The sequence below is a fragment of the Neolamprologus brichardi genome, chromosome 8 (assembly GCF_056152115.1).
Source record: "Neolamprologus brichardi isolate AB-2024 chromosome 8, ASM5615211v1, whole genome shotgun sequence".
Lineage (NCBI taxonomy): Eukaryota > Metazoa > Chordata > Actinopteri > Cichliformes > Cichlidae > Neolamprologus > Neolamprologus brichardi.
This window is the reverse complement of record NC_142111.1, coordinates 13,730,794-13,756,469: the sequence shown is the minus strand read 5'-3', so window position 1 is coordinate 13,756,469 and position 25,676 is coordinate 13,730,794. Positions and strand designations below refer to the sequence as shown.

General features: G+C 39.1%; 1 protein-coding gene across 1 annotated transcript in view; it reads right to left on the bottom strand.

The window, feature by feature from the left end:
* LOC102780475 (protocadherin-15-like) overlaps positions 1 to 25,676 on the bottom strand; it is a 213,590-nt gene that overhangs the window by 161,157 nt on the left and 26,757 nt on the right. Inside the window, exons 3-4 of the mRNA XM_087844645.1 lie at positions 10,207 to 10,221; positions 9,662 to 9,727 (exon numbers count right to left, since the gene is read on the bottom strand). Of these exons, the coding sequence (XP_087700771.1) occupies positions 9,662 to 9,727; positions 10,207 to 10,221 (81 nt within the window). The remainder of the gene's footprint in view (positions 1 to 9,661; positions 9,728 to 10,206; positions 10,222 to 25,676) is intronic.

The window sequence follows — 25,676 nt, the reverse complement described above, 5'->3', positions numbered from 1 at the left end:
CACAACAATAAAAATACCAAATATCAGCACAAACAATTCATACCAACTGTTAAACACAGCGGTGGACAGATCATTTACGCTTGTTTTTAAGCCACAGGACCTTTGCACCTTGGAGTTATCAACCATGAACTCCTTTGTACGCGAAATAATTGTAGAGTGAAATGTGCCATCCGTCTTACAGCTTGACCTAAATTAGGTCAGACAACAGGATAATGATCCAGCGCACAGCAGCAAATCTATAAAAGAAAAAGAAAAAGATCAAGGTGCTGCTATAGTCCAGTCAACGTGGCTCCAAAACGCTGAAAAGACTGAGAAAATCTTATAGAAAATTATGCTTCAAGTTATTGCTACTGAAAGTGGATCTATGAGTTATTGAATCATGGGGTTAACTTATTGTTTTCTGTACTAATTAAAGTATAATATTGATATTCAAGATAGCAAGCTGGAGGATTGAAAAATAAATGTGCCATTTTTTATTTGGACTTGTCAATCAGCTGATTTCCTTTTCTCATGGAGTGCTTTTTGAGCATTTGAGAAGTACAGATATTATTTTCACTTTTATTGCACAAATGGACAAGAATATTTATGCAAACTGTGCCCAGGCTGGAAACAACTGTCTACTGTTGCTAACATCACATCCATTCTTTCCAAACATATCAAAAGATAATACTATTCCCTGCTGCAGAATGATGCTAAATCTGTGCCAACCGCAGCCAAGCTTGATTTCCAACAGGAAACATAAACAGCGATGAGTCTCCACTCCTACCTGTACCTTATCTGAAATAAAAATCCCTGTTGTTGCATCATTTTTTCATACATTGAGGATTGCAACCCTTGTTTGTTGTTCAGCTATGCTGGCGGGGGGCTAGGGTCACATGGGTCAGCCAGGTAGGAGAAGCCAGATTAGAGGAGATCTCTGTAACTCCAGGTTGGTACAAAAAAATAAAATGAAAAGCAAAACTTTTGTAACACAAACAACAATGTCAATTTTGTTGCTGCCTTAAGCACCCAATGGTATACTCGGAGAACCCGACCTGATCTGGCCCATCAGATTTGAGAAACAAGTGCTTTTGTTTGTAAACAATTACATCTGTGTTCATCTGTGCTCAACGCAACTCAACTTTATAAGACAAAATGACATAAAACCCAAACGTATGTTGACCAATGCACCAAACAAAAGAGAGAAAATGGATAAAAACAAAAAAAGGAATAAAAAACTACAAAAACTTCTACACCTACAAACTACTGTGTGTATGTTCATGTGTGTACGAGAACCCTAGAAAGTTGAGAAGCAAGCAGGATTGTGTTTGCTCGCTGGAAAACTTCTCGTCTGTGTGCACACACCCGTCTGCACACACAACAACATAAACACACATGCACTGAGCGATCTCATATCTGATCTGCCAGACATAAAATTGGGTCATGGCCTTCTGTGCTACCATGGAAACCATGTCAAATGCTTTGCTGTGATTTGCTGATTTTATATAAACGAGGAACTTTAATGAAATTGGTTTCTTTATATGAGAAATGGGATAGAAAATGGAATTCATTAGGGGGCTTTCATTCCTTACCACCGTCTGGCTATCTCTTTGCTGGTTTTTCTGCTTCTTTCTAGCAAAAATTAAGAAAAAAAACCCCTCACCAAGACTGGCGAAGAAGCCTGATAAAAATAGTACCTATACCTTGTATAACTGTGTCTAATTTGATACCACAGACCATCTAATGCAAATGGACTCTTTTCACAGTGACCTCACTTAGGATGTGTGACTGAACACAGCACTCAGCAGCATCTGATTAAATTGACCCACGTTGGAAAGCACACGGGCAGAACCATATGAAGCCGCCGGTGTGTGTGGGTGTGCATGAAATAGGGAATTGCCTGGGAAAAAAGAAACACAAAGAACATTTAGAGAAAAAGGAAATGAGAAAGACAGCAGAAGAGAAGAAAGATTGGGTTGAACGAGAGGGTGAAATAAATAAAGAATAAAGAGAATATTAGGAGTAAATAGAGAGAAAATGAGCATAGTGGCAGTGCATTAATAGAATATTTTACAGGACATTAGCTTAACTGAATGTGGCTGCACTGCTAGTGTGTCATCCAGGTATGAACCATGGGCTGCAAAGTAATCATCACATCTACCTCCTTCTTGAGCGCTTAGTGGGTGGGAAGAGACTCAAGACAAATAGCACTGGATAGGAAGGACAAAAGAAGTAATGAGTGTTGGCTGGCTAAGGTAAATTCGTTTTATCTACCATTTAAGTTGAGATAGTTCGGTGGGAGACACATAGAAAAGACATATTAGAGAACATTATAATTTCTAAAAGCATCAAAAGTTGTTTTGACTCTCTTACTGAGGTTTTATAGTAGTTTGACTTCCTATAATTGACAACGTTATCGCGTGCAAAATAATGGTTTCTGCTATGTAGCGTTTACTACTCGTGACATCTGTTTGACCGCTCTAATCTGTTTTGAAAAAGGCTGAACTGGTCCCTCCAAAGTGATAAATGGAAGAAAAGTACAGAGATGAGAGACACTTTTCACAGATGAATCTTCTTCGAAACGAAGCATTCTTTCAACATAGCAGCATTCTGAATTCAGTCCATTTTGTTTGGTGTGTGAGAAGGGAAGTTAAAATATTGCATTCACACAACAAGTAGAGTCAAGGGCTTTTCACATTATCTGTACCAAAAGTAAGAAAAATAAATTACAATAAATAAATAATTAAAAAGGTAGTTTATCAAGAAAAGAGGTACAATGTGGGGCTTTGCTGGTATTTCCACATTGTCATTGTTGCATTTGATGTAATTCAATTTTTTGAGTGATAACCTTAATCCAGGTTTGGGCTAAACCCGGTCCCAAGGGGGCCAGAAGCCAGTGTACTCCTAGTGCTGGTCCCAAGCCTGGATAAATGGGGAGAATTGCATAAAGTTGAAGACAGAAGAAGAGGAGATTTGGAAGGAGTATTCAGAGGGTACGAGAAAGAATAAAAAGGTATAAATGTAGAGATGAGAGTATAGGGAATTTAGATGTAGAGACTATAACTAGTTAAGGGTTAGAGCTGGCTGATAGGAAAGAAACTGTGTTGTGCGTGCAGGACACCAGGTGGAAGGGAGTTAAGGCTAGGAGCATGAAATATGGATTCAAACTTTTCTACTGTAGGAAGGAAACGTAATGAAATGGAAGTAATCTTGAAGGAAGAGTGCGTGAGTCGTGTTGTGGAGGTGAACAGATAGTAGGAAGTGGTTATGTTGAATGTGGTGATGTTGTATAGCCTCCAATGTGGATGTCAGAAGAGAAAGGAATTCTGGAGTAAGTTGGATGAATGGGTAGAGAGTCATGATTGGAACAGACTTGAGTGGACATGCATGTGAAGGGAACAGAGGTCACGAGGAGGTCTTGGGTAGGTTAAAGAGAGAAATGCAGAAAGGACAGATGGTGACGAGTTTTGCAAAAATGGCTGTGGTTAATGTATACTTCGAAAAGAGGGAGGAACATAAGGTGACATAAGAGTGGGAGAAGCTGCACACAGGAGGACCATATCTTGTGCGAAGCAGCGATAGGAAACGGCAAAGTGGTGTCAGGGGAGATCGAATGGTAGTTTGCAAATCAAGAAGAGGAACTGAGTGAAGGCAGAGGCAAGGATTAGATGGTGGAGGATAAGGTCGAAGAATGTTGCAGAGTTCAGGGAAGACTTAAAATGGGCTCTCGGTGGCACAGGGAAGAGTTACAATATGAATGTATAGCTGCAGTTGTGAGAAAAGCTGCTAAGAGAGTGTCTTCATATCCTCTGGACAGAGGAAAGAAGACGAGGAAATCTGTGGTGGAATGGGGAAGTACTGGGAAGTTATTCAAAGGAAGCAGTTAATTTAAAAAAAGTGGGATAGTCAGGGAGATGAAGAGAGTAGACAGGAGTATTGGGAGGCTAGCTGTACTGCAAAGAGAGAGGTGGCAAAGGAAAAAGCTTGTAGTGCGTGTTGTACATGAGCCTAGGCACTAAGGAAGGAGACAAGGATTTTCATCAGCTGACTAGAGCTTGAAATCAAAGCTACCAAGGATATGCAGAAAAGCATGCGAGGGTGGTGCAGGACATGAATGAAGTAGTAGGCGTGACTTCTCAGAATGGGCACACTGAGTGCAGCATGGTTAAGATCTTGGAGAAGCTTACGGCTGCAGTGAATACTCAGAATAAGACCTCTGAGCGTACATTGGATTACATCACGGAGAAGTTTCCCATTCCATGCAAGGCCACCTGGGTTGGCTGGAAGACTGTTTACTTAGCCTAGCAGGGCGAAGGACACTGTCTCAGCTGAACTATGGACACGCACACACATACATATACACTGATATGCACACACTCATCCCCCCTCCCTTTCCAAATGCCTTCGATGCTTGTTCCCTCCTGGGGAACACGGCGGGTCTGAGCCCGCGCTGGAATGGTAGCGCTGGGCAGGATGGCTGCTGTGTTTGCTTCAGATTACTCCTCACCCCCCACCCGACCCTGTGGCTTGTCACGTGTTCCATGTTGTGCTGTGGACATTTATGTGCTTTTTTGTACAGAGGAGTTTTTTTGTTTCCTGTTCTCATGCTGTCCTCCCAGGAGCCCAGCATGAGTAGATGTTTCCTTTTTTCCTCTTGTACTTTGTAGTGTATTTCAGTGTTTTTTCTGTAAAGCTACCGATCTCCGACTTGTATCCCCATGTGATGTCTGTGTTGTGTGTGTAAGGTCGGGTGGTGGTGGTGGTGGTGGGGGGGGGGGAGCATTTCACTGCAGGGCAACCTGCATGTGGCGAATAAAGCCTTGATTGATTGATTGATTGATTGAGATTGGGTTGAAGGTGGGGGGGATTAAATCATTAATTGCTTCTGAGACCCTTCATGTTTGCATTGTTGATGGACAAATTGACAGATGAGGTCAATTTGTCCAGGAGTCTCCGTGGGCTGTGATATTTGTAAATAATATTGTGATCTATAGTGAGAGTAGGGAGCAGGTGGAGGTATGTTCTGGAGAGAAGAGGAATGAAAGTCAGCAGAAGCAAGACAGAAGGCATGTGTGTGAATATGAGGAAGGCAGATGAAATGGTAACGATGTAAGGTGGTAGGTGAAAGGTAGACGAGTTTAAACACCTGGGGCCAGCACAAGAAAGGTGACGAAAAGAGTGCAGGCAGGGTGTAGTGGGTGGAGACAAGTGTCAGGTGATTTGTGACAGAAGGATAGCAGCAAGAGTGAAGGGAAACTTTACAAAATGGCACAAGGGCCTGCTATGATATATGGTTAGGAGACGGTGGCAGTGACAAAAAGACAGTAAGCCAAGCTGGAGGTGACAGAGTTGAAGATGATAAGATTTGTGTTAGGAGTGACGAGAAGGGATTAGAGAAGGACAGCTCAGTTTGAGCAGTGTGGAGAGAATGTAAAGAGTGACAAGACTAATGTAGTTTAGACATGTCCAGAGGAAGGTTTAAATCAGAGAAAGGAAAAATTTAAAGGGTGGCTAAAGTGGTCACAGGTGTTTGACGATGTGGCTGCCGACTGAAGTTGCAGGATGAATTCTGAAGTGTATAGGGCTGTACTCTGCTCACACTCAGCCACTTTCATTTGATTTTCAATGATAATGACCCAAAGCACATATAAAAGCAACATATAATTTTCTCCAGGCAAATGAATGGTATATTCTTCAATAACCAAGTTGGTTACTGGAGTTCAACACAGCTGTGCATTTTTGTGCATGTGCATGCTTTTTAGATACTGAGGACAAAACTGAAGGCAGAGAGAAGAGATGCACACATGAGCAGCAACAACAGGGGGCTATAGTAAAGGCCTAGCAGAGTATCTCAAGGAAGTAAACACAGCATTTGGTGATGTCTTTGGGTTCAAGATTTCAGGCAGTCATTGACTGCAAAGGATTTTCATCAACTATTAAAAACAATCTTTTATTTAAAATGAAAATTGGAGACTGTTAAAACAGCGGTAACTACTAAACAGTTAATCCAATACTTTTGTCTGTACTTTAATCACATCCTAATGTGCCTCTTTCCAAAAACCTACAGGCATAACTATAATGTCTAGCAACTTTGTTGGACCCTTAGCTTTTTCTCAAAGTGCAGACTAATAACGGTTTTATTTAGCTTGCAGCTACGTTATTATCAGTGCAAGCTAGATTAACAAACCTCAGTATATTTACATTAATATTAGAAATAGCAGTCAGCAAAGCTGATTAGATACTATTAAATGCAAAAATTGAGCAAACATTTTCCAACTTGTTAGTCTCCCTCTCTTTTCTCTTGTCTTTCTTCGACTCTCTCCCGTTTGCTAACACCAACCCGAGATAATCACCCTAAAGCTACAACCTCTATTAAATCTGTAACACTATTTCACAGTTGTAGAGCAATACAAGCCATAATGCATACAAACGATTCCAAGGCTAAATTATTCTTCACCAGCCCCGTTAGGAAGATTACGGCTTAAACAGGCACACACTTGGATATTCAATATGTACACAATTACTGCACCGACAAATGAATCACACAATGTTAAACAATGTGGCCAAGCTATTACCTATGATATATTTAATTCAAACAAACTATTTAGTAGTTAAGAGACATTGTGTGAAATCTTAAAAAAAAAATTAAAGGGTAGGAATTTGTTTGGTAATTGGTTAAGATAAGATAAGATAACCTTTATTAGTCACACATGTGGGAAATTTATACTGTCCCTAACAATCTTTCCCCCCCCAACTATCAACACTAAAGCTGTTAAGGGTGATTGTATCTAATGTTCAGACATTTTATTTTCTTAGTAAATGTTTAGAAGTGTTCAGACCCAAAAGTAAAATGTGAGGGATTTAAGTGAATTTTACATGATAGAAATGCTGAAACTGAGAAAAGCAACATGATATGTTAAATCTCAACACATATCATGTTGTGTTATCTTTTCTGTCAGAAAACAAACCTCATAAGAACAGAGAACATTACTCACATGACGCTACTGTATAGTACAGTAAAACCACACTACTTTATTAGGTTCAACTGCTCCTTAATGCAAATATCTAATCAGCCAATCACATGGTAGTAACTCAACACATTTAGGAATGAAGACATGGTAAAGAGGACCTGCTGAGGTTCAAACTGAGCATCAGAACAGGGAATAAAGGTGTTTAAGTTACTTTACATGTGGCACGGTTGCTGGTGATATACAACACTGCGGTTGGTTGGGATTTTCTCACAGAACCACCTCAAAGCTTTACAAACTATTGTCCAAAAAAGACAAAGAAATCCCATTCAAATATAAAAAAAACTCGTGTGTTTCTATTTATTTCAACTCTTCTTAGAATGTGTGGTTTATATTTGCTTTTGGAAGGACAGCTTCAGTGCTGCTACTGACAGTGTGTGACTTATCGGGCTCTTTCATACATATCTGAAAAAAGGTCTGAAGTGATTTGATTGAAAACACTAATGCAGTGAAGCTGATAAATCTGTAGTTCTGACTGACAAAAGTACAAACTGTCTCTGATGAGTTCTGAGATTTAAACAGGGACAGCAGAGCGATCAAGAAAAGCTGCAACAAGGTTGCGAGGCGCCTCACAGAAAAAGAAATGCAGATGTCAACATCTGGATTCCACCAGCTGCTTGAATGAAACCAGAATGAAAATGTGTAAATAAAACTGAAAACTAGTCATACACAATAATAATGCTCAATATTGTGCTTTTAACTTCTGGTGTGATGAAACTGCTAGTGTTTACTCGCCTGACAAATCCAAGCTTGAATTTCAATGTCGAGTTATCTACTTATCTTTTCATTTGATCAACCAGTCTCTTTTTCTCAGACCAAAGACCAACACCCTGGAGTCCCCTATTCTCTGTTGACACTGAGCCTGGTGTTTTGTGCATTTAATAAAGTTGGCAGCAGAGGACCAGTGAGGCATAGTTTTCTCAAACTAAAGGCTCTGTACTCGTCTTTTTGCTCTTGCGTGTTGACTCCCACTTTATCTTTTTCTTTGTCTGATTAGTAATATTCACTGTTTTTGGACTCACAAGTTTTTCAATTTTCTCTAGCCTAATTTATTTGCTACTTTAATCAGCAGAGCAGCCTTCACCTATGCTAATATAATTGGAAAAGCTGTTTTTCCTGTGGTCAATCAACCTTTCAACATAACGAACATGTATTAGGTAACAATTTTCACGAAAGTGATTTTTGCTGAAAATGGGTCTCTTTAGTACTGTGTAGATGTTCCACTAAAATCTTTTTTTTTAAATAACAGCACACTTGTTTGATTGATGATTTATAGCATTTATGATTTTATGATTAAATGTTTTCTCAGGTTAAAACTAATTTTTATCTTTAAACAACAACAAAAATAAAAAGAACATTAGCAACGTTTCACTAGTAAAAGATATAAGTGTTAATTGAAAGCCCTACATGAAATTAACACTTCCAGGCTGATTACCAAAAGCACCAGGAAAATAAAAGGATAGGTAGCTTTGTGTGATGCATTAAGCCATTAACAGATAGCGATGCCAGCTGGGTTTATGGAGAACATTGCTCTCCTCTGTGTTTGGTTCTGCTATGCTAATCTCTGTTCACGTCAGTTAGGATTACTATAATCAGGTCTCACACTTTAAAACTTTGTGAAAAACCAGACATAGCAAACATCCTCCCCCAAGCAGTAAACTAAAGGCTGGAGATACGAGAGCAATTTAACAATACAGATCAACTTGTCTATCCATAATTAACCTTTATTTGCAAATGCATCTGCTTTGATCTACTCGACTAAAGCAGGGAATAAATTAATCCATTGAAATGTGTGGTCCCTCAACACATAATCTGCTCTGTACTACACAAAAATTCATGACGCTAGATATACCAACCTAAGCAGACTCTGGGAATGTGTGTTTGTTTACATCCCTTTGGTCTAAATGGCACAGATGTTGAACCAGGGTCCACTAATGAGCCATAAAGCCCTTAAATAATTTGAGCTGGAGACAAAAACACACCGAAGAGAAGAGAAGAGAAGAGAAGAGAAGAGAAGAGAAGAGAAGAGAAGAGAAGAGAAGAGAAGAGAAGAGAAGAGAAGAGAAGAGATATCCACATAACCGGAAACACAATTAGTTATAAACTCTAAAAATACTGACAAAGTCATCATAATCCAGCCTCTAAACACAAGATTTTCCTAAACCTTAATATAGCTTGAATCAAGTGAAACGCACCTCTTCCTTAGCTGTCGGTTTAATGTGAATTCAAACAAAGGTAATGAAATCGACCAGCAAGGAACTTCAAACTTTAATAATTAACACATTTCACCACAAAACCAAGATCTTGTTATCACTTCCAAGTTGCCAGGCAACTAGTAAAGATGCCAAGAAGTTACTGTGACCAGATCGAAATAGCACATATAGAAAAACACAATGGCAGTTTGAACCATTCATTAGTTCAAATAAGATGAGGCTTCAACTATGACCCAGTTGGCACAGAATATTTTAATGAGGGCACACCACATGCTATTCCAATCAGCGTCTTTTAAAGGTCAAGATTTTCAAACAGTGTTTGTCTAACATACGCTAAAAGGTGGTAATCATACTGAAGTGGTCGCCCATCACATCTTGAGTTTAGACCATTTTTAAAATCTCCTTGTGAAGCATTAAGCAAGAAAGAAAAGATTACTTTACCGTTGGGGCTTTCTTCATCGATGGCAACTATGGTAGCAGGAGGACCCGAGCGGGAAAGTTTGCATTCTGGATAGAAAAACAGAGAAAAAAGAAACATGAAAAGGTACCATTAATACACTACTGAATATTGAGTTTCATTATTCAATTTCATTTTAAATGGTCCTCTAAGCACTATGTAGGACTTAGAGGACAGATCTTTTTTCTTTTCTTTTTACAGGGTTGCAGTGCCATGTGTAAGAAAAGGTCTAAGGACAACTCCACAGAGATTGAAAAGGAAAGCTTGGCAGACATAAACTGTTGCTTATGACCTCATTTTTCTTTTTACAGAGAGAGGAAATGATTCTGTAGGCCAGTCGAATTATATCGCGGGAATGAAAGGTGTATAAATAAAGTGAGGTGGAGTAAGGAAGGCAAGAACTGACAGTACAGAGACTGACAGACGTAGCCCACTATAACCATCTCTGTAAGGTTGGCAGGGGTTAATAAACTAGCACAGTGACTGAACACACAGTTAACAGAGAAAGAAAAAGGAGGAATGTTCTCACCCTCATATTGCCAGTCTGCATCAAGAGCCAGCCCCACCACACCAGGAAGGAGAGAGAGGGGAAAAGAAAGGTAGCAGTGAACAGAGGAGAAGAAGAAAGAGAAATTAGGAGAAGATTTTCACTTAAGATCAGAATTAACTATCAGAACAAAGACAAAAGGTAAAGACAAGGGCGTCAAACATGAAATGCAGTAAGCAGGTTCAAAGATTTGAAGATGATAGCTAATTTCTGCCAATCTTTCTGAGCTTTTCCAACATCTCTCAGAGCCATCACCCACAATTTACTGTATTACTACGAGAAGAAATTATTTCAAAACTGGCCAGAAGCTAAAAACTGTCTCATTCAGAGGGAAAAGAGCACCGACATTCAAACATTCTCTTTCATCTATTTCCCTGTTCTTGTGAGATACAGTGAGAAAAAAAAAAAAAAGAACACCCACATTCACCTGACAAGCCGATATTACTGTACAGCTCTCGAGGATGGTTGGGAAAGTCCCAGAGGAAGGGTGGAAGATGGATATCTGCTCACCTAGAAAATAGACTTCATGGAACAATGATCACACTTTCTCTTTCGTACCCTCTTGCTCTGCCTCTCCAGGATAAAGCATTACAACTGTGTGACATCAGAGATTATATCAGAAGTCGGTGATGTGGTGTGTTGTATTTTCATGTAGAATGAAGCTCCCAAATGGGAACTATTTGCCTGTTAACACAAATAGTTCATATTAGCGCATCTTTCTGCTAAAAATATCAGATTTCCAGTTTGTCATGAATGTTTTCTTTGTCCATACTGTAAAAATCCAACCACATCACTCACTCAAGAAAAGATCTATTCAAGGCCTACTTAATAGACTGAGGCCTACTCAAACTTTCTTACTCTATAGTTCCTCAAAAACGGAATCTGGTCATGGTACAGGTGATAATCTCAAAGTCTTAATAGCTTTAGGAAACAGAAACATATTAAACCTTAATAAATTAATGCAAAAACACAACAACACAGATGCTCTCAGACAGCCACACTGCATGGTACAATTAAGCAATTAATATTCAATCATGTTCCGTGTCAGCAGACTATCTACAGCAGGGTATTAAGGTAAACTAAAAATTGAAATGCTGAAATTAAATAAATTTAGCGTGGTAAACCTAATATTCTAACTTTATTTCCTTTCTAAAGTAATTGAAACTGAATACATTGGATTAACTTGTACTATTATATTGGAGCAGCACTAACGCATAGCGCACACAGTGTGCCGCCACTTACGTTTTAATTAAAAAGTATGTAGCAAATGTTCAGTTTAGATGATGTTACAATAATGTGTTTAACTCATTTTTATATTAAGCTGACTAAATCCCGTGGACGAGGTGAAGGAAAAACGTTGCAAACTGAGATGACTTTGAAATGAAAAGATGAACATAAAATGAAAGAATATTTAAAGATCTAAATACTCAGTCACTTTTCTTTCTCAATCTCTTTTATGTGTGCTTTAAATAAGTTGGCATAGTAAATAACTGTTGCTCTTCTTTTTTTTGCTTTGCTAATGGCAGATTAAAGACAAAGGTGAAATGTTAGCATCACCAGCTGTCTCTGGTATTTCCACAGAGCTCCAGAACATAACCAGTAAATAATTATGCACAACCTCACAAACATTCAGAAAAAGAAAGAGAACATGCTAGCTGAAACAGAGCAGAAACACAAGTTTCAGTATTCACAATTACATTTATTACCATTTGCGGTTACAGTGAAATGATTGCTAATCACTAGCATTGGAATGCTAACATCAAGTTAGCCTAGCTAGCTTAGTACCAGTAGATGGTTACTGTTGTCGTGGTACTGACTCCCAAGCTGTCTCATCCAAATACCACTACCATCTATGTGTTCTTCAATATAGAAAGCAGTACACCCTACGCGGACTGGTAGGTTGAGCAAATGGCTCATATTTTGTGGTGTGTGGCTAACTCAACATAAATTTACACAATTTTTTGACTCTGCTAATGGTCTTCAGATGTACTGTTGCCGCATTCCATTTGTCTCAGGAGGAGGATGTCGGTGCTGGAAGTGACATCACTCCAGAGTTTAGTATATTGAAATAGTAAAGTTTCGAAAAAAGCTTTATTTATTGATTTTTGCTCCTTAGGAAGGTAAAGCCATTTATACATCACTAGCAATACAGCACAATGCTTGTGTTTTTTTGCACTTAAAGAAGCGGTCAAAGCATATGTAAATGCTCACTGCTCAACTCAGTGAAAAACAATTACTGCATGACGCCACAGAAAACATGGGTTTCAGAGCACAGTGTGTAAAGTGAAACACCTCATCAAATACCAGAGCCAGCTTGTCATTTTCCAAATCAGTAGGTTGCTTCTGCAAGATATAGGTTCCTCTGACTTAGTGGTTTGTAACTGTCATGCACACACTTAAACTCTGTGAGATACATAAATCACTTTTTCTCCTGAGCCAAAATTACTACATTAAATTTGTGGACTTTCAATTCATCAACCTCAAAGAAAATGGTATAAAAGTGGTATGAAACTCAATCTTAAGATACAATGAAGTTGTTCTGGGTTCATGTGTTAGTTAAATTTAAATTTATCATCTCTCTATATCATATTGATAAAACACAATTGCTGCTTTAATTTCCCATTTTTTTCAATATTTCATGGGAAATGAATAAAATCTTCCTTTACTGCACACAAGTAATAGTGTATAATATTACTTTTATGGGTTAGATAGCTAGATATTTATAGCAAAAGACTTTGGCACAGAAGAATAATCTTCTGTACCCCAAATATTTTTTATGCCTACATCATCCACAGTCCTGTTCATTTCTTGAAAAATACACATATTTCCCCGGATGTCAAGCTGTGTCATGGCTTCCAGGCAGGCTTTGAATGTTTTATTAGTTAACTCAGAAAATATTTTCTCCCTAAAACCAAATGATGTGTCTAGACATATTTATAAACTGTATGTGTTTTGATTGCAAGTCTCTTGTGCAGCAATGGCCAGCATAATTATCTGGACACTCAAAGAGTAAGTGACCTAGTCCAATACAACTGCTCTTACACATAATTTAGAGTTTCACAAAGTTTAAGCATTTTCTGATATTGCCGTTGTTGTCGAGAAGGCGACGGGCCACGATGTCCATGCCTTTTACCGCTCTGAAGCTTTTTTCTAAGGGTGGATTTCATGTTAGCAACCGAGAAAGAGGATTGAGCCATGGAACAATAGTCACTAGTTACATCACAATCTCCCAGCTGGTGCATGAGGGTGTGCATGTGTGTGTGCGAACAGCAGATGACAGATGTGTATCCCCTGCCTCACTGCCTTTTTATCCTTCAGTGTAAGCTGATGCCCCTCATATATTACTAACCAGCCATTTGTTCTCCACGGGGCACCTCAGTTTCTCAGTCTCTCTCTACCCACCGTCTCTCCTCTTCCCTGTCTCCTCTAATTTGCCTCCTCCTTTCTACCTGTCAGCCTGATTTCCCCCTCAAATAATAAAAATTAAACAGTATGAAACAGTAAACAGCCTGGGTTGTAAGTTAAAGTGGCAGATGAACATGATGAGATTTCCCCAGATGAAATGAGCTAAATCTTTTAAGGTCGTGCTAATTTAAAGTTTCTCTCAAGTGCAGTGAATTCTTCCAAAATAAATATTGATTAAAGCAAATTCTTCCAAGTGTTTGCACAAAGATGGAATGAATTTTGTTGCCACTCTGTTACCAGTTTCCAAGTTAAATAATGCATTAAAGCAATCCTCTGTTTCACTGATGAAGAGTCACATTCACAGAAATTCAAATTCTCTGCTCTTTATTTCAAAAGGTCACAGGCATATTTTCACACCCATTAAAGTGGCTCACGAGACAGTTAGCGTTCTGGAGCATACAGGCGCTCACATCATATCCTGCAAGTATCTACTCATGTTCACCTTCAAAACTTTACCTGTGTATTTTTATTTTCTCATTGATATGTACTTGTCTTCCTATAAGCGCTCACAGAATCTTCTTTAAGGATACACTTTTCCTCTCATCTTTCAAAGTTTCTTGTAAAGAAATATATAATCACTGGAATGACTTTGTGCACGAGCAAGTGAATAAATCCATCTAATGCCAGCTTCCTGTCAAGCTGATGAAAAGCTCCACTGAGAACTGTGCAAGGGGAATTGGGGTGAAGCATTCAAGGTGCGGAGCTCATAAAAAAGACTTAAAACTTTAAAATTCAGACAATATCACAGGTAGTCACAGAAAAAAAAGAGAGAAAAGTTTAAATCCTTTCAGTTTTATCCTCATCAAGCACGTCTTTATTTATACTCGGGGCGTTTCAATCAATAACTCCTTTATTTACTATTCAAATGCAGTCCATCTAAATTTGGCAGTCACAATAAGCAGGTACAGGTTGCCAAGAGTGGCAGAGAAAAAGTCCCCATTAAGAACAAAGTTGACTAAGAAAAAACTGAGAGAGAAGTGACTTTGACTGTTAACGACCAAAGCAGTCAACCGCGGTCAAACCAGGCTTGAGCTTGCAGAAAATGACTGTCATTGTTTTCAGTACATACAGACCCACAACCCAGCAACTGTCTCCATGGTACAAACATGGATGTTGCTTAGGACATGTTTTCCACAACTCCATGTGGACACTGACACCACTTTACACAGTTTAGACAATCTAACCCTGATGTCGGTCTGCCCCCACACACTCACGCATCCTAGAGTTACCATAAAATATACATGCTGAGGCCGTGACTCAGTGGGACACCTGGACAAGCCTAACTGTGGGATGCTCACTGTGTGTGTCTATCTGGTTGGATACAGAATGAGTTACTCCACACTGAGAAGACAAAGTGCATTAATGTATTGATCTTGTATTATTGTCACTCAAGTAAAAGAATAATTTGACATTCCTTAATAACAAACATAGCATTTTAATTATTGAGTTTTAGAGCCGAGCTTTGGATAACAACACGTTTCTCCACTTCCATTCTTTATTTACATTTCCAGTCAACCTTTATATCCATCTAGATATATGTGTGGCATAGCAGAGAAGCATAGATCTGTTGGGAAAATAATGAAGCCTAGATGACCTGAAAGACACTAAATGTAAGAAATTAAGAGTTTTGATGGGACAATCAGCTACGTCAGTGAGTTTGTAGGCCACACATGATACAAACAGTCTTTGTCTTAAACCACTGTGTGTCATGAAGTTTTGCAGACCTGAATGCAGGGGAGTAAACTAAAACGCATTACCATAAGCTCACATAAAAAAAGACCAAAAGAATTTCACAACGGCCAAGAAATCCAAATAGCAGCTATCTCTGGGTACACAGGAGACACACAGCAATGTGGACAACACAGCAAAGAATAAGGAGAGACTTAGACAGTATATACACAAGATAACAAAGGGAGAGGTAACAGATGAGGAATACAGCTGAAACCAATCAGGCACAAGGAGACAAAGCAAAAAAGGACAAGTCACGTAAAAGTACATACAAAGCACCAGAGATGTGTGGGTTTCAAAATAAAGCAGAAAGCAAATAAACAGGGGAACACCTAGCACAGAAGCAAACACTTTCCTTGAGCATTTGCAAAAGTAAAATAAAACGAAGGGTCCCCTTGCACCACCACCTTTGGAACTTCATAGTTAGTCGCCATGGATCGAAAAAGATCTAGCTTTGAAATTTATTCATGAACCTGTTCTCTGATTTCAGCTAATCTCCATGTTTAGCCACACACGTGTATAAGACAGCTATTAATGTTAGCTTCTGAATATATAATTCAATAACAAATTAATAGCGTGTCTGAAGGAGTTTAATTCATGGCAAGAAGTCTGATGGTGTGGACTAAAGTGACAGATTGCTGAGCCAAGGTTGCTTTCTTCCCAAATGACAGTGAAGAACACTACAGACATCCCTGATCTTTCAGAGCCATCACCTTGGCCTGCATCCATTTAAATAATTGATTCATTTCATCAGATGATGTTTCAGATTGGCTCTGTGAGTGAAGTATAGTTAGCTAGCTTACAGGGTACTTGTTATTTATCTATGTTAATATAAAAAACAAATCTTCACATTTTGGCATACACATATAATCAGTTTTTTTGCAGATCAGAACATCAATCCTTATGCATATCTGTAAAGTGAAAAGGAAGCTATAGTGAGCTATTAAAATTAGCTTAGCATAGCTACACACCGGAAACAAGGTATAATGGCTAATATAGCTCTATATAAAGGTTACAGATTAACCAAATCAGCACCTGGGGCGATCGTGGTTCCAGAGTTGGGAGTTCGCCTTGTAATCGGAAGGTTGCCGGTTCGAGCCCCGGCTCGGACAGTTTCGGTCGTTGTGTCCTTGGGCAAGACACTTCACCCGTTGCCTACTGGTGGTGGTCAGAGGGCTCCGGTGGCGCCAGTGTCCGGCAGCCTCGCCTCTGTCAGTGCGCCCCAGGGTGCCTGTGGCTACAATGTAGCTTGCCATCACCAGTGTGTGAATCTGTGTGTGAATGGGTGAATGACTGGTTGTGTAAAGCGCTTTAGGGTCCTTAGGGACTAGAAAAGTGCTATACAAATACAGGCCATTTACCATTTACCTTGACTAAACCTGATCACAATGACAATTTTAGGCGATTATTGTAGTAAATATATGTTGACTTAATATCCAGTACTATACCAGATTAGTTGCAAAAACCAATTACATTTAAGAGTAGCACTGAGGAAGCAAAGTTTTCGATTTCTGGCAAATTTTTTCTATCTGATTCTGCAATAGTTTCTTAAGCTTTTTAATCATTTTTTACCAGGCCATATTGAGAAAAAGCAGTGCTCATTTGAGCACGTTGTACTTGACTGCATTCTGCTTGTTACCATCTGTTATATATTTGCATGGCTTCTTTGCCTGAAGTATACAGAGTGAAAGGGAAAACCCAATGATGGTGAACTACAAAATATGGTGGAATAATATGTGAACATACTGTGGCAATAAAGGCAAAGAAGCATGATCTCAACAGACGCCTGGGTTGATCGGATATCTGAAAAAAAATATTGCTCTCTCAAAGGAGAGAGGAATTTGAAACTGCTTGATTGATGGCTACATAAGTTGAATATGGCATACCAAAAATAGTAGGTAAACATTTTATAATAATACTGTCTCGTCTCATGAAAAAGACTGAAGTGTAATGGCTAATTTAACGAGAGAGGAGATTGAATAGCTTCATGTGGTGTGGAACTGTAAAAAAAATATATATATACCCGAAAAACCTTCCAGAATATCTTTTTTGAGATACTTCAGAAAGATCTGCGTTGACTATCTCTATTAAATTGTCACTAAATAGAATAGCAGTGACCTTATAATATGTGTATAACATAACCACAGTATGTCTTTAGCCATGGTGTTCTAGACAGCTTGCAAGTTAAATTAGACATTCTTCTTGATGCAACTTACTTAATCTGCACAAAAGGCCTTTCAAGACCATTTAAAAGCACAGTGTTAAAATAAATGAAAATGGTAGAATAAGAAGCCCAGCTAATATGCTTGCCCATTTATTCTATCAAATGCTGTGTCAGGGCTGCAGCACAGCACAAAGCATATATCAAATTGTTTTGCTACAGGACTGCCTGGCTGGCTGACAGGTTTGACTCCTAAAAATATACTACAAAATCTTTCAAACACAAAAATTGAGAGACATGGTTGTAAACGGCTGAAATACATGAGCGGGCAGAGTGGAGAAAGGCTGTTTTTTCTTTTTAAAGTTCTCCTGTGTCATGTTCTTTTTAAGCTTCCATCAGCAGGTACACCCATCTACAGTCCCTGGGGTCCGATTTCTCTCTGTCTTTACTCCTCTACCCAACCAGCCAGCCATTCATCCATCACCCGTTCTATCCATCCATCCTTTCTTCCCGATCCATTCATCCATTGAGGACAGAGCAGGAACAGAGGGGACAAAATTGGTGAGGAGACTATTTCAGGGGAATAGAGAAGAGAAACGAAGGGGAGAATTGGTGGAGGAGGGTAGGCTGAAAGGGGAGAGAAAGGGGGCAGTTGTGATGAGCGGATTGATGGGGAGTAGTGATGAGAGGAAAGGGGGAAAAGGAGACGAGAGGAGTAAAAGGAGGGGATTGTCAAAGAAAGACACTGCAACCTTGTGTTAGATTGATGCATCTCTGGAGAAAACGGATTGTCGACCCACTTGAATTCAGAAAACGAAAAAAAAAAATGTATACACACAAAGACACGCATACACACACACACAGACTCAGTGCTGTAGGGATCACCACTTTGTCAGTGTGCTGGCTTATCCATTATTCCGCCTCCCGCCTTTCTCTTTCCCTATCTGCTTCAGTGTGTCAGGTCTGTTTGCAGCCAGTGCAGGGTTGAACACGGCTGACAGCAGTAGTGGCGATGATCGGACAGCAGTTAATCTGAAGCATAACGGAAATACATAAACACCTTCCCAGCACCCAAAATGCTTCTTGGGTAGCCTGCAACTGCACCAGGCTACGCACATTTCAATCTATAGATCCAGTTTGAATATTGACTATAGCTATGACTATACTATTAGCTGATGAAGTTAAAAAACAAAATAAAGGACTAGTTTGACATTTGTTCAATATGATCGACTGGTACAGAATCCACAGAGGTGATACTTCCGAAACACCTCCTGCAGAATTCAGAGAGACATTCTTGAATACCTTGCCCAAGTCCATGAAGCAGTTGAATAGTTGTGCTTCCACTCACCCTTAAATATCCTTGAGATGATAAAGGTCTACAACCATGACCAGGACAAAAACAGCATTTTTCCTCGTGACTCTGAGGTTGGACTACTAGACGGAGTCTCCTCACCAGCACCCTGATGTAGACCTTCTTAGGGATTCTGAATAGTTTAATCCCCTTAAAGTCTCCATTGTTAGAGAGGGGAACCACCATCAGTCTGCCAATTTGGAGGCACCTATCGCTCAGTGTTCCAGAGGTGTCCAAACCAAGACAGCCCCACAACATCCAGAGCCTTAAGGCACTCATGACAAATGTCATCCACCCAGGAGTCTTGCCGCCAAGGAGTTGTTTAACTGCCTCAATACCACCTGATGGGTGAGACATCACCCTCATCCCTAGAGTCTGCTCCTTCTATGGAGGATGTGTCAGTGGGATTGAGGACATTCTCAAAGCCTTCCTTCCACTGCCTGACTAAAGTCAAGCAGCATCAAACCTCACCGATGCGAGAAGACCACTGGTTTTCCCTTCTGAGTCCTCTCATGATTTGCCAGAATTACTGGAAAACTGCTTCAAAGTTGAATGAAATCTTCATCCACTGGTATGTGTCAGCTGCTTGTGAAATCCAACAGACTAACCAGGGTCAATAGGACTCCGTCAACCTGACAGTTCCCTTTGCTTTCAGTGTTCACTGTCTGGTTCAGGGACTAGCACAACATTTGCTCTCTGACCTATCATTTTGGATCTGTTGTCTTTTCTATGTTCACTTCAATGTTTCCCCCTTAATTTGAACTTTGAAATCTTTCAGTTCAGCAGAACTTTGAATATGTCCTTCAATAGTATGCTCTGCACATCCAAAGTGAAGTTCTCCACACTAAATATTATGTTATGTTTCTGTTGTATGTGTGAGTCAAGTGCAGATGATTTGGTAAACCTCACTGACTTATCATCATAAATAAGAATTGGGTATGTGGAAAGTAATATACAGGGATGGAGAGACAGCACTAGGGGGTAGTACCAGTAGAATGATATATATAAGGAAAAAAAAACAGCAATAAATGTTAGAGGGGTAAGGCTCCAAAAGCAAATGGAAAGGCAGAGAAAAAACAATCTAGAGAAATACCAGTCTGCTTCAGAGATGGGATATAAGAAGAAAATGGTAGAAAGGGAATAAGGGACAGATAAGGACAAAAAGAAGCTGATATAACAAAAGATGGAAGAGACATTCCCAAGCATCAAAGGAAAGCAGTAATAAATATTAAAATCACCTTGAAAACTCCACCCACGCACACGCACAAGGGAAAAATGTCTAACTAACAAATCAGTTTACGTCTGTCTGTGTATGTGTGTTCTTAGCTTAGCTTGACATCTCTTCATCCCATCCACATCAAACTTGATGGATGTACTGCTAAGGACTTGAGTAAGCGCAGTGCCAAATGCGAGGTGATTAGAATGAGGGGTAGCCTCATTTTGGTGGTCTCTTCCCTGCTGCTAGGCAAACAATCACCATTATCAAAAGCCTTATCATCAAAGGCAAATGTATGCTGTCATGACGCAATATATCAGTCCAGATCGTGTTATATGCTATGCTGCAATATCATATGTGGCCATGATGTCACAAGATGAGTTTGAAAGAAGATCAAAGGGGATCATTTCAAAGAATAAGATGTTAGGATTGGAATTTTAGATTAATACAAGTTATTGGGACTGAAACAAGACCACATCCAAATAAAGTATAAGACAGCCTGGGCTAATAAGTGTATTGAGGTCGCTGCAGTAGTATTATAAATCTTAAGTTTCGGTCTAATGTTACTTTGGATGGCAGAGGATTAGACAGGTATTTATTAAAGCACTTCAAAGTATGACCAATCAAATAGACATTAGTGAGTCTAATAAAACTGGGGTTGTGCTATTTCATTTGCATAAAAACTCAGTCTGCAGTTATGCAAGCCAGAGTTTTAAAAACAGATATCATTAGTCTTGTAGCAATAGACAGGCAAGTACCCAAACAAGTCTTTCTTCAGCAGCAGGAGCGTTGTGCAAATTTTAAACTAGTTTAAAGATGATTCACATTCACTTGGATCTAGTCCTCCACTACCAGGCATGGAATAATGCCATACGGGTGATATAAGGTGCTGATACATGGATGCATTGCTACCTTCCAAGAAAGGCAGCAATGCACTGACAAAATGCAACTAAGAATAAACAGCTAATAAACAAACTGATTGAAATGTGGCACCCCAGTTTAAATGTTTTTGTGTCATGGAGCTAGTGACAAAATGCCAAAAGAGAAGATGGTTCTTTGCTAAGTTGTCTGTTATGTGCACGTTACACCAAATAATTAGAAATTTTCAGTAGCAGGGTGGAGGAAACCTTTGAGGAGTGGAGCCATGGACATTATATTCATCTTTATTGAACAACAGTACAAGCTCATGATGGTGACGTACAAACTGCATCCAAGAGAGAAACAGCCAAGTCATACTGCTATGGCAATACCAGCTCTTTCAATCCACACAGACAGCATGCTAGCACAAAGCTAGCAAAGAACACAGAGTAATTGGCTGAGTGCATGTCGACATATCCAGAAAATGATCTTCAAGTGATGAGTAGCTAGGCTCCAAACATTGTAAAATTCATTTATACCTGTTCTTGCTTCTATACTACAATCGCTTTTGAGACTCTTTGGTCTAATTTTCAATTTTGCTCCATGTTGTTAGTTTTGTGTTCATATGTATGCACTAATTATATTGTACATGTTTTCATTAGGATACTTGGTAATTATGTGAAAGTGGTCATGATACAGAATAATGCAAAAGTCATTCAACAAGTAACAACAAATTAAATTCTACTGTGAGTGCAATGAGTAATTATGTAACTTAAATACTCACTGCATTACTTTAAAGAACAATAACAAGTAACAAGTAATGCTTTACTTTCTTTTTAGTAATAACCCCAATATCAGTTTTATGTGGACAACACTGGTTCATCCGTTGAGATAGTTGCCTTTTTTACGCTTAAATGATTCATAGGTCGGTTTAACAAACAAAGAGAAACTTTGAAAGGCTTTTAGAAACTACTGCTCAACACCCAGTTTATTACCATCAAGACCAGAATTATAACAAAGTCTGGCTCTGTAGAAGCCAAAAAATAAAGCAATGAGGAGGGGTTTGGGACTTTTGCACAGTACTTTTATAAACAATCAAGGAAATGGCTTTTCAAACACTAGGCTACATTAATAGCTTAATATCTTTAGTGATGGATGTGTCGTGCTGGTTCGTGATACGCAATCGGCAATTTTATTTATATCCTCACTTCTAATGCAACTTTGACCACACAGCTGTGAGTGTGGGTTCATTCACAGTGTGAGTGTCACCTCATGGTGAACTGTTAGTGAGTAGAAGCAGATTGTCATGCTCATGAAATTTTATGTCACATTTCTTTCCTAGAACATCTAAAAAGCTTTCTGGTATGACAAAGTTATCATAACAGGACAGGGTAAAGACGAAGGGGAAAAGCGGGATATCTAGTTGATTATGTATTGTGAAGTTTTCATTTTTTTAATTTACCATCCTGACATAGAGGTAATTACTCAGGTTCAGCAAAACAAATTAAAGTATTTAGTCTTTAGAAAAGAGCATGTTGACCATCAAGCTATATGTGACCACTTGAGCATAACATTTCAGCCTTTTTTGTTGGCTCTTGTTCACATGCGTTGATAAGTCACAGTCAATTAAAACAAACAGTGAAGCACCTATGCACATGTTAGCTTCAAATTAGTTCATAATCAGTCAAGTTAAAACTTCAATTAATGTTTCTCACGTGTCACGCAGAGAAATTTTAGATGTGAATAAGCTGACAACGGCTAAAGTAAGCAATTTGTGTGCTACAAATCAAAATGATTTCAGCAATAAGTACTAAGATGTTATTAATTGGAGGTAGTGCCAAGTTTCTAGTGATGAAGACAAACAGGAGCATAAGAGTTTGGAGTAATTACAACTTTCAACAGCTTTGCCCGAAAGCGTGATTTGACTCATTGTATGTTTAATCATCTTGGGATTGAGGCTCATTAAAAATATACTGGTACACTTCTCACCCGGCAAACGAAAAGTGAGTAAATATATTCCTACCTAGGGAGCAAGGCTAATTAAAACAACCTAGTACCCTTGTTGTGTGATGGTCCAAAAAGCTAAAAGCAACTGCTCATCCTGGGACATGGGCTCATTAATAAAACACCAGCACTCGTGTCATAAGGGGATCATAACTGAGTAAAACATTGTCTGTCAAAAGGGTACCCAGGCTCATTAAAACATACTATTCTTGTTATAAGCAGTTCCACCAGGATAATGACCGGATCTGTAACTGAATCCAAGTGGGCATGTGTGGTAGGGTTGGACGATGTCTACCACATTGCAAGACTATTATAAGCTACTCCTCCATTTGAGTGTGAGTAATCCTATAGTCACACTTGGAAAACTGGTGTTTGAGCCCACAGCACTACCAAATTATTGCAACTGTGTGCAATGACATTGCAGTATTCTTGCCTTTGAAATGGTTACTGCGAAGATGGGTGCCAGGTCTCTGACCACTCGCACTCTGTTGCTGTCTTCCAAAACAAATTTATCAATCAGATTGTGATTGAATTGGATCAAGTTAGCAAGTGCATGCGATCTCTTTGTGATAATACAGAGATCAAATGTGATCATTTGACCACATACACTGAGATTCACTTTAATTCAGTATATAAAGTGTTTACAATCAGAGTCCAGCCAGAACCTCATAGACTTAAAGCAGTAATTCAGAAATTCTTCCACAAATAGTGACATAGTTGTTGCAAGAAGGAAACTTAACTACAAAATGACACAGGTACTCAGTAACTTTGCTTTGACTGCCATATACCAGCTGGCAACTTGTTGAGCCAAGTCCTCCTTTGCAAAGAGACATGTGCAAACCTTTGTATTTGCCATTTAATCTGTCTGAAAATGAGTGCAATCAGTTTGATTTGGATGACAATTGTTTGGAGACATGTTCCCTCCCACCAGGTTACCTGCACAGGAACCACTTGCAATTGGTCTCTGACTGCAAAACAATTCAGTGCAATCATTGGCTAACCACCAACGTTCCCTAACTGAACAAAACTTGTTGTTGTATTTTTACTCTAGTGTTACTGAGCTATAATATCTATAATATCTATATAGTAAATATATAGATAGTGTGTTTGTTATAGCATGGTATTTGTTCTGTGTTTTAATGGGATGAGCCAAATAAAATGAACATGAACACTCTTGATTGAGCCTTTAAAGATGCTGGATGTCATTTAACTTTGGGCATGTGTTACATAAGGATAACTTGTAAGGGGAAAGGCACTTTTAAAACTTAGTTTGAAGCAAGATACCAAAATTGAGGCTAGTTTCTTTTGTTTTAACGTTTTGGCTGATCAGTGCACGTTCCCCTTCTATCTATGCGCAGACGCATGGGCGCTCAAAGATGCTCACCTCTGACTAACACCCCTGTCACTTAAATGCCAACCAGATAAATCTCAAGGACTAAGAGTTAAATGGAATATTAATATTCAGATAAATCGAGCAGAAAGTCAAGAGAGTTTTACGCTGAGCTCTCCCATAGGTGATGACTTCATTTATCCTTCACCTTGCTTCAGCTTCCCCTAGGTTCAGAGAAATCAGAATGTGGATATTTTTTCAGCATTACAATAACTTATTGTAGGCAACCTTTCCCCTTTAGTTATTGCTCGTGTTAAACTCATTGCATATTACAGATATATTGTGAAGTGATAGAAGAGATACTCTTTATCACTAGGGCTGTAAAGCAAGTGATTTAAAGATTGAAACACCCACCAGGGCTGGACTGGGACAAAAAAAATCAGCCCAGGCATTTTGACTAGTGACCGGCCCACCATGGTATTATAGGAAAAGCCATAGAGCCTTTATAATACACTTAAACCTACACCATCCTCCCTATTCTGGTATTCTAAATGGTATCGGTGGTATTGCTATTTCTAACTTTGAGCTTGTAATAGGTTGCAGTTTCACTGTGGTGGTTCACTGTCAGGTTTGCCTCCCCAACTGTTTTTGGAGTCTTGTGAGGTTTACTATCAACATTCTTATCCATCATGCAGCGCCAACAGGGAGGTGTCTAATTAGTCCCAAATTCATTCTGCAGCATAACAACGGTCCCAAACATACAGTCAGAGTCATAAAGAACCATCTTCAGAGACAAGGAGTCCTGCAACAGATGGTATGGCCCCCGCAGAGCCCTGATCGCAACTTCATCATGGCATTCTGGGATTTCATAAACAGACTCGAGCAACTGAGATGAACTGTGGCAACTCCTCTAAGACTTTACTTGCTGGAGACGTTGAACAACTGTGTTCACGTGTACAACCCAAACACCAATAAAGCTATTACTTTTCCATATACAGCCTCTTCAAACCACCATATTGGTATTTCAACAGCAGAACTATAGTTTGGTCTGCTGAACCAAGGTGCAATACAGTACTTTGAGCCATGACAGTAATTCAGCAAAAAAAATAAAAAAATAAATCATCATTATTTTATGCATAATTGAGATAAAAATTTACTTTTTTCAGGGTGAGCAGGGAGGACTATCGCTACATGGTACACTGCATGTAAGACATAAAATCAAAAAGAATCAATAACCCACGAAGCGTGGCTTAAGCAGATGGTATGAATTCTGAAGTACTGGCAGAAATGGGTATAAAATGTAATATAAACAGGAAAAGAGCTGCAGTAGATGTTAGAA